Source organism: Bison bison, unplaced genomic scaffold (assembly GCF_000754665.1).
Source record: "Bison bison bison isolate TAMUID 2011002044 unplaced genomic scaffold, Bison_UMD1.0 scf7180017864259, whole genome shotgun sequence".
Taxonomy (NCBI): Eukaryota; Metazoa; Chordata; class Mammalia; order Artiodactyla; family Bovidae; genus Bison; species Bison bison.
The window spans coordinates 3904197-3914594 of record NW_011494831.1 but is presented as its reverse complement, the minus strand read 5'-3'; the positions used below and the strand labels follow the sequence as shown (position 1 = coordinate 3914594).

Genomic DNA, 10398 nt, shown 5'->3' with positions numbered 1-10398 from the left:
GAGTTGGTGATGGACAGGGAAGCCTGGCATGCTGCGATTCATGGGGTCGCAAAGAGTCGGACACGACTGAGCGACTGATCTGATCTGATCTGATCTGATGCAGAAAAGAATTCAGTTCACCACTCTCTTGTATCTCACCATCCCATCTTCCTAATACAGATAAATCACTTAGTTCTTCTATTGATCCCTTTGGAGATATAATTCTATTTCCATTTCTCATTTCATCCACAATAGACAGTGTCTCTGTAAAACGAGGGTATCCGTACTTATATCCTTTCATTTCTTCTTCCCTCTTTTATCTCCCAATCTGTAATTTGTACTTATATATTTTTCAAAATTGAAATTAATTCCTCCACAGTGTTAAGTAAGGATAGAGAAAATCTTGCTTAATCATGGTACCATGATATCCTACACAATATATTAAGAAAATCAAAGAAAATTTATAATCTCATTGCTCCCTGAATTGCCAGCCATTATTTCAGATAACAAGTAATTTTTTAGGTCACTGGAAAAATCAGGAGTCTAGATAAGAAAGAATGCTAGCCTATTTCACATCACATCATCAGATTATACAATTAGTTTTCAAATAAACAAAACAAGTTTCACAAATTCCATGCCCATTTTAATTCCTCTAAATTATTCTATCAACTAGGTGGGGTGGGCGGGTAGAATTAGGAAAAAAAAAAAAACAGTAGTAGTGTAATTTCATTAAGGGGGGGTAGCTGATTATATTAACTCATTGGTAAAAGCAGCCCTGAAAAAAGTCATAATTAATGTAACTAATGTTGTTTTACCTGTAAGGACAAATGTTATCAATTTTATTAAATGAGCAATTATCATTAAATATTCTGTAAATACCTTTCGACTCCTTTCAGTAGCTTTTTCATCTGCAGAGACAGGTGTACAGCACCTAAATAAAGACAGTATTTTCCAAAGTCTTATCAAAATTCAATAATCTAAGACCTATTTCAAACCACCCCTAATTGTCTAAACTGTGACTGGCTTATTTTCCCATAGTCCCATTTGTGACAGTATGATTTATTCAACAATATCCTTTTTTCTCAAATTCTCCCCAAAAAACCTTAAAACTTCAAATTACATTTTTCAATTGTGAAATATTTCAAACATGTAAAACTGTACAAACAAAATACATAATCAACATCCAGGTATCTGTCATTCAGCCTAAGAAATAAAATATCCGCCTTCCTTCCTTCTCATATAGTTCTACTAAGAATGTACTGATTCATCTTGAAAAAGAAAATATTGTGTAGCATTTTAAACATATGTAATGTGTATCTTTCTTCAACTGATTTGTTTCATTCAACATTACATATGAGATATGTTAATACTTGTAGTTTGATTTTAACTGCTATATAGTATTCCAAAGTATAACTTCTCTAAATTTTATTTTTTTAGTATGTTAGTAATTATTTACATTGCATCCAAATTTTCACAATGGCAAATGCTGGAATAGACAACCCCACACATGACCCCTTATACTTGTGCGTGAACCCTTCCAGAATCTATATCTAGGAGTGGAACTGATGGATAGAAGAAATGCATGCACATCTTCAACTGTAGTCACATCGCACTGCTCCCCAAAGAGGTAATAATAACTCATACCCCCACCCCACCTGTAGTATGTTCCCATTGTTCCACAACTAGACAATATTATTTCAGAAATCTCAATTTATGCCAAACTTCTGGGTATAAATTTGTAACGTCATTATGGTTTAATCTTTATTTCCCTTAATTACTTGTGAGGGGGGAACAAATTTGTGTATGTTTATTGGCAGTCCAGGTTTCCTCTTCTGTGAACTGCCCACAATATCCATTACTTACCTTCCTATTGGATCATACTTTTCTTTCCTTTTTCTTTAAAATTTACTTAATCTTATTTATTTCTTTTTGGCTGTGCTGCGTCTTCATTGCTGCATAGGCTTTTCTCTAGTTGCAGTGAGCAGGGGCTACTCTAGTTGTGTAGTTTGCAGGCTTCTCACTGCAGTGGCTTCTCTTGTGGAACACAGGCTCTAGAGCACGGGCTCCAGTACTTGCAGTACATGGGCTCAGCAGTTGTAACTCCTGCACTCTAGAGCACAGGCTTGATAGCAGTGACCCATGGACTTAGTTGCTCCAAGGCATGAGGGATCTTCCTGGATTAGGAACCAAACCCATGTTGCCGGCATTGGCAGGCAGATTTTTACCAGCAGGGAAGCCCGTGGATCACCGTTTTCTTATTGACTTGTAAGAATTATTTTATATCCTTGATACTAATCCTCTAACACATATTGCAAATATTTTCCTTACAGTCTGAAATCACCTTTTTACTGACAGAAATTTTTAACAATCTGTTCCTTTACAGTTTGTGCTCTTTAACTGTTAATTATTCCTGGCCCTTTACTATTCCAGTCCATAAAGATGGAATCTGTTTATTGAAATCTTCATCAATGTTTGTTTGTTTTTCATTTTTTCAATGTCTTTCAATAACATTTTATAAAAGTCTTACACAATTTCTATCAAAAAGTTGTGTAAGACTTTTATAAAATATTATTGATTCTATCAAAAATCCCAAACAGCTTTTTTGTATTTTTAATTTTTTTTTGTTTATTGCTATTGTTTTAGAACTCAATTTTAGTATACTGAACTTACATCCTGCAATATTACTGAATTTAAGTCTAATTAAGTTTTTAAGAGATTTAAATTCTTTCAATCATAACCAACAGGCAACTGAGGTGTTTTGTATGTGCTCAGTCATGTTCAGCTCTTTGCAACCCCACGGGCTGTGGCCTGCCAGGCTCCTCTAGCCATGGTTTTCTCCAGGCAAGAATACTAGAGTGGGGTGCAATTTCTTACTCCAGGGGATCTTTCCACCCAAGGGACTGAACCTGTGTCGCTTGCATTGGCAGGAAGGTTCTTTACCACTAGCACTAACTGGGAGTCCAGGTAATTGAAGGACCTTCCAAATAGCCCTGGAGTGAAGAAAAATACCACCATATCCCTACCTTAGACTTTCTCACTAGGAGTGAAGAATTACTCTTTCTCAACTCATTGCTACTTTAGGTAGCTGATGATATAATAACTTGAAAAGCACAATGTCTGGCACAAAATAACTCTTACCTTCTTTCTCTCATACCCCAATTCCTAATCAATATAAGGTTTACTAAGGCATAACATTTTTTTCCTAAGTCATCTTATCATTCTGTGTTTTCATCTCATCAGCTGAACAGGCAGAAAAATTTTTCTAACTGTACCTCACCCGTTCAACTAGCAAAGTAACCACATTTAGAATTTACAACTGTATTCTTAAAAGATAAAGAACTTTATTGAGTAATCCACTGTGTCAGTTATGCTAGTTATTTCATATATTATATGATTTAATGCCTTAAAAAAGGGCATTTTCCTCATTTCACAGGTAAAGAATCTAAGAGTCAGAAAGATTACACACTTGCCCAAGGTTAAATAGCTACAAACTAGCAAAACTAGTATTTTAATGCCAATGTATCAGGCTCAGAAAGCATGTTATTCACATTTATATACTGTTTCCTAGCAATAACAAGGAAGTTAATTACCTCTGAATTTCAGCTCCTTTCCTCATCTACTAATAAGATAAAAAGCTAGAGAAATAAAGGAACTATGTCAATTACCCAGAACTCTTGACTAGAACATTCAGTTTTGCTTATGGTCACAATACAAGAAATAACAATCCAAAGAAAAATAAGACTTACGGCTGTTTCAAAACCTCTGTATGGACAGCTGTGCTCTTCATGTGGGCGATTTTAATTTCCTCAGGGAGCTCTTCTACAGTCTCAATGTCCACTTGTTCTTCATCATCCTCAATGTATTCTATACAGTTATTCTGAAATACACCAGTCCAACAGTAAATAAAGCATTGGGAAGCAAGCACACCTAAATTTTTCAACTGAATGTTTCCCTTATAAAGCCAACCAGTGCCAAACATTGATCTTAAACCATGAGTACTAATAACCCTAAATCTGTTAATCTTAAAATGGAATTAAGTCATAAAGACAGCATATGGTTAGGGCTAACAACCAAGAACTACATTATAAATCACACTGAGTTGGCCAAAAAGTTCCTTCAGGTTTCTCCGCAAGATGGTATAGAAAAACCTGAACAAACTTTTTTGACAACCCAACAAAGATTAGACTAAAGAGACAGAGTCTCCAAAGGGCTGTGCTGATGCTTCAATATTACTGCAAGTGGACAAATTCAAGTACAGATATATTAAAGCTGCATAAATCTAAAGATTAAATAGCAATCAAATAAAACGTGGTGAGGGAGAAGGTAGAAAGCAGAAAAACTCAAGTTCTAGTGTAACAGTGCTTCATGGTTAACCCCATATTAAACACCCACAAAAACACATTCAAGGCAGATATGCAAACAGAATATAGCCCAATCTTCTAAGAATCTCAATCCCACAGAATGAGAGCTTTTGAAGAATTTCAGATACCAAAAGAAGCCCAGGCTTGCTGTACTGCTTATTATACCAAAAGATGAGTCAATCGGTAAGCATTTATTGAGCACCTACCAAAGAAACTCACAACAGAGGACTATAAGAGGGACTTCTCAGGTAGCACTAGTGGCAAAAGAGCTCATCTGCCAATGCAGGGGATTTAAGAGATATGGGTTCAATCCCTGGGTCGGGAAGATCCCCTGGAGGAGGGGACAGCAACCCACTCTAGTGTTCTTGCCTGGAAAATCCCATGGACAGAGAAGCCTGGTGGGCTATGGTCCATAGGGTCACTAAGAATCAGACACAACTGAAGTAACTTAGTATGCATATAAACTATATGGATTATGGGCTATGCAGATAGAATTTCTAAGTCCACCTTTAAAAATAGTGTTTATTATGCCAGAAACTAAACAGAGAATATGTCATCTGTAACTGTACTGTACCAAAGAAGCACACTCAAAATGAAGCATCCCTATCACTTTACTAGCTCTATTTTAATCTCACCAGAAAAACTACTTACTCCCAAATTAGAGGCTCCCTATGGCCAACAGACATAAATGACTCAAGTCATCATTTTTTTTTTCCAAGTCATCATTTATGATCCCCAATTTAATCATCATCTAAATATTGTGTATTAATCAATGCATATTAAAATTAACTTTGGGAATCTAAACCAACAGAAGCCCAAAAGTTTGAATACTAATGTAGGCAGATGCTTTATAATATTTAAACTGAAGAATATGTAATTACATGGCTTTAACTGGAGGCTTTGTAAATAATATCCAATTAACTTAATTGGGGAAGATTTAAATTAAAAAGGTTATTCACAACTTTCCTTACACTATTCCAATACAATGCTTAACAGGCATAAAGCTATCATAGGTGTCAAACATATACATAAATACAATGTAGAATTTAAATTTGAATGCCCTTACTTTAAAATGGCCAGTGTACCTGTCAGATTTCCCATTTGAAGTTCAAGCAATGCCACTCTGTATGACTAAGACACTCTAAAGGTTCCATTAAGTCAGTTCTACTGATAGCAATAGTTTTCACTGATTTGTTTGTTTGTTTGTTTTCACTGATTTTAAAGCAGGACTGTTTTTGACTTGTGGTTGCCAAGGGGGAGAAGTATTGAGTAAAGGATGGACTGGATGCAAACTATTATATATAGAATGGATAAACAACAAAATCCTACTGTATGGCACATGGAACTATATTCAATATCCTGTAATAAACCATAATAGAAAAAAAATTTAATTAAAATAAAGCTGGACTGTTTCTGGTCTGATGCTTACCTAGGCTGACTTATAATGAGACTGCAAAAAGTGCAACAAGATTGGCAATCTAACTCCTAAACTACCTACAGATGTAAGTCCTCAAAAAGAATAAGGTTATAGATAGAATGCAAGGCAAATGCATATAGAATTATCCATCTCATTTACAAATGAGACAGTGAGGTTCAGAAATAATGACATAGAAACATTTCAAAACGTAGACATTTTAGAATTTTAAAATATAAACCTTTTTGCTATATTTTATTTGCCTAAGACAGTTAGGCATTAACGGAGGAGGACCAGGTAACACAGAGAACAAATGAATCTCAAAAGGAGTGAAATTCTAAAACTGCCATGCAAGACAATCATTGCAAAGGGCCGTATTATCCCAATTTCGATTTCAAGATACCCCACAGGCAGATGACTATAACCTCCTTATGTTTTACATCAGGGGAAGGGGACAGCACACCACAGCCCCCCATTTGTTTCTGTAACTGAGGTTTTTACTGGAACACAGCCACACTCATTCACTTACTACTGTTTATGGCTGCTTTCCCTCTATAGCAGCAACTGAGTAGCTGCAAAAGCAAGTCATCTAGCCTGCAAAGTCTATAATATCTACAAACTAGCCCTTTACAAAAAAGTTTGCCCAATTCCTGCCCTATATCATACTGATGCTCAATTACTTAGCTCAGCAAACACAACTCTACACAGAAGTCTATGAAAATGGCTTCGGCAAAATTAAAAAATAAAAATAAATTATAAAGGTCAAATTACAAAGATGACCAGAGGTTAGAATATAAATTTTAGACACTAATTATTTAATTTTAGGAGATGGTTAGAAAGCAACTTTAGGCGGGGTGATAATAAAATACTAAATGATGTTTTTCATTTCTCTCCAAAACAAAAAAATCTCTACAAATGCTGACAAATTATCTTCCAGTTCTAAGGCCACCCATTCCCTGCTTCTTATATATATCTACCAGATAAGCTACAATAACTTTGCATAAAAAATGTGAAAAAAACTGAGATCAAATGGGAGTAGTGATTTTAGGATTTTTTAAAAAAATAAACAAAACAAAAAACCTAATTTGATAGGGACTCTCAAAGCATCTATTCCCCCAAGGCTTAAACCAGCCTTCCTGTATAATATCAGAGAAGTCTCAAAACACAATATAAGCTCAATAAATGTTACCTGACTGACACAGCCTAAAAACTACAAAGTCATTTAATCATGATTTAAACCTAGGCATCCAATTGAATGTATCAGGTCTTAAGTTATCTTCTGGAAAAGCTATTGTCTCTAATGAATCATTTAAATTCTTGAGGTTTCAGTCACAACAAAAATGGGCTCACCACCTTTTCTACATCATCAACCTCCTCACTCTGGTAGTCAGAAACAACATCCACAATCTCATCAATAGAATCATCGGTTTTCTCATTCTCATCTTCTTCGTCTTCCTCTTCCAACTCCAAAACAGTGAAGTCAGTACTGCTTCTGCCACCCGTCTTCTCTTGCTTTGGTTTTATCTGTTCTCCTGAGAGCAGTAAGTGACCTTGAAAATGTCCGTCCCCTTTGCTCCCTTTGGCAGCTCTCCTAGGGACAATGGAGAAGGTTGTAGGACTAGAAATCCTACTCCAAGAATCACATTCAGTTTTTAAAATTCTGGCATTCTCAGTAGTTCCACTTTTTCCAAGTAAATCAGAGATACTGTGTTCTTGTTGAAACACATCTGAATTTTCCTTACAAGTTTTTGTTTCTTTAATTAATTGCTCATTTGTCTCATTCTTGCCTTCTTGTGAAGTTCTAACATATTTCTGGGCCAAAGGGCCCTTTAAGTGTTTTCTCCACCTCTCCTTAATGCTGTCCTTCTCCAGAGACTCTCCACATTCCTTCTCCTTGGCCTCTGGCTTTGGATTAGATTGCTGCTCCGCAACTCTACTGCCTGAAAATTCAACTTTGCTTTCTTCTTTAGAGATAATTGGAAATTCATTTGATTTTTCCTCTGGACTGTCTAAGCCTTTCTGCTGTTCCACTTTCACATCACCAAGTTTTTTAAGCTGCACATTATTCACACTTTGGACTGTCATGTTACTGGCTCTTCCAGAAATGGTCTTAACTTCTAGAACAGTCAGTTTTTCTTTGGAACTGTTATGGTTCCTAATCCCATATTCTTCCTCAACATCTTTATAGTCTTCACCTGCGTGTGAGCCAGTGCTACAGACATGCTCAGAAGGTTTAACAGCTGTAGGCCCTTCTTCTATAAGGGATTCTTCATCTAAATGATCACCCCTATCTTCCAAGGAATCATTCAGAGTTTCTTCTGAGACAGCAGCTCCTGAGTTTTGTTTTATTATATTAGTCTCAGGCTCTACAGCTTCTCCTGACTGCAGAACCTTCTTGGTTTCTTGTTCTCTTTTTAAAAAGCTTGTTTCATCTTTCTGGTCTGCATTCTGAGATTCTCTTTTCATCTGAAGTGAAGCAACATGTTGAAGAATGGAGCTGGGAACAGGCTTTTGTCCTGGGAGCTGCAACAAGGCAAAACTACCAGACTGGAGAGGAATAAGACTGGCTGTACCAACAGGCTGCCCTCCTGAACTATAAGTTATTTTGGTTTCAGAGGCTGTTTTACTTGTGAAACTGTGTGGTTCAGGAGGGGAAATCCTCAGAGTCAATGTACCAGACTGAGACACAAAATTAGGTCCAGAAGAAAGCAATGATGGTGCCTGAGTGATAACATTCATTGCTGGAGAAGACCCAACAGCCTGAATTACAGGATTCACAACGGAGAAAGCAGAGGGCGAAGCCGAAGAAGGTGGAGTCTCTGATGATTTGGAAGGAGTGGGTAAACGGATTCCCATCACAGACCCTGGTGAGGAAAAAAAAAGCATTTTAAATCACCATTGCCCACATCAAAGACTTTCAAAGTACGTATTTTTTTCCTAACAGGTGATTGATTTCAAGAGACTGATAAGACCAATGCTGGTATATAAATATACCATATGACCAAATGATTCAAGAAAAGAGAAACTTATCAAAAATATCTCTAACTTTATACCTGGGTTCCGAAACATGACAGGTTGTAAGTTGGGCTGGTTATTAGATCCTCGAAGCTGATGCAAAGGGAGAAGCTGGACAATCTGCCCATTAGGGTGCCTGAATAGGTTCATTCCACTTGGACTCCTAACAGGCTGCAAGACCATTCGATGTCCCTGAAGTTGTGTGTTTGGGACAGGTCTAAGAGTAGGAGAACCCTGCTGCACTGGAATCAACAACAATCGAGGTCCAGCACGTTTCACTGTGTTAGGAGAGACCTGTGGAGGAGCCACTGGAATCTGAGGGGCATTTTCTGAAAAATAGGAAATGGAAACATAGTATCAGAATTTCCCTTTAATACTTGGGAAAAAATAATTATGACAAAGAATCTAACCATGCTACAAATAAGTACAAATTTAAATTACAGAGTTGGCAAAATTCTGTTATGTCCATGATATAGGACACAGGACTTATGGCTGAGAATAATTTACTTTAAACTTAAGTATTAACCACAGCTTACAGGGCCTTACATTTAGATTGGTAAAAAAAGAAAGTCTCAACTGTCAAGAGGTACATTTAAAGAGATAATACTTCTGCCTAAAGAAAGAACACAGGCACAACTCTAAACCTGGATTCTCATTAAAGTTCAAGTAAATTTTCTGTTCAACTTAAAAATTCAGGCTGTTAATACTTAACAGGCTTATGACTTAGTTTAACAGGTCTTACTCAAGGAAGACAAAGTCAAAGACTAAAAATCACAAGGTACAAAAAAACTTCTTGGCCTTTAAAGTTCACTGATGAATAAGCAAAGCATACAGATTTGTGAAAATTATTTTTCAAAAGGAAAAAAAAACACATATCCCCCAAAAATGGAATGAAATTAAGAGACATCAAAGAAGTAGGGAAATAAAGCCTGGTTAGGAAGAGGCAAACATAGTTTTGAAACAGAAAAGGTAGAAATTTAATGCAGAAGATGTGAATTAAAAGAGATCTCAAAACATTAATAGTACTGAAAGATGCACTTCAATGTCTGGAAGAAAACACCAAGGATATGGGAAAAAACAGTATGAGTTTTTGGTCATAGGAATAAAGAAGTAGGAATAATGATAATAGTAAACATAAATGAAAGTGATCTAATATTACCATTCAAATTACTGAATTTCTTTAACATTATTATTTTCAATTATTCTTTTTTTGACATTTTTAAATAAAAATTTTCATCAGTTTGTCACTAAACAGAAAAATTAACAAGCCAAACAAAACAAAGATTTTAATATGTAATATGCACTCTGCCCAAAAAAGTATCAAATTTCTAAAAGAAAGTGATGCTCCTTAACATTTACATGACAAATTACTATAGAAGATCCATGATTACTTTTGAAAAGGAAATAACAACACAAGACCAAACTGATTAAAAAAAAATAGTGTGCAACTTTTTAAACAAACAAAAAAATCACCTATCTTATGTGAGAAACATGTTAAAGTAAAACATTCTTAATTTCCTGAAAATTTCTATTCAAATTGAGTTTTACAGAATGATTCAAAACCAAATTACTCCCAAAGCAGCCTTTAATATACACACTAAATAAGTGATTATTTATTGCACTGGGTGA

The 10398-nt window shown here is 35.7% G+C and overlaps 1 protein-coding gene across 10 annotated transcripts in view; it reads right to left on the bottom strand.

Annotated features, from left to right (window-relative positions):
- The window catches only part of MGA (MGA, MAX dimerization protein), a 148464-nt gene that overhangs the window by 10039 nt on the left and 128027 nt on the right, over positions 1-10398 (bottom strand). For all 10 annotated transcript variants that reach the window (XM_010847994.1, XM_010847995.1, XM_010847997.1 and 7 more), the window contains 4 exons: positions 8808-9098; positions 7108-8618; positions 3726-3856; positions 859-910 (listed from right to left, as the gene is read on the bottom strand). In XM_010847994.1, the coding sequence (XP_010846296.1) occupies positions 859-910; positions 3726-3856; positions 7108-8618; positions 8808-9098 (1985 nt within the window). The remainder of the gene's footprint in view (positions 1-858; positions 911-3725; positions 3857-7107; positions 8619-8807; positions 9099-10398) is intronic.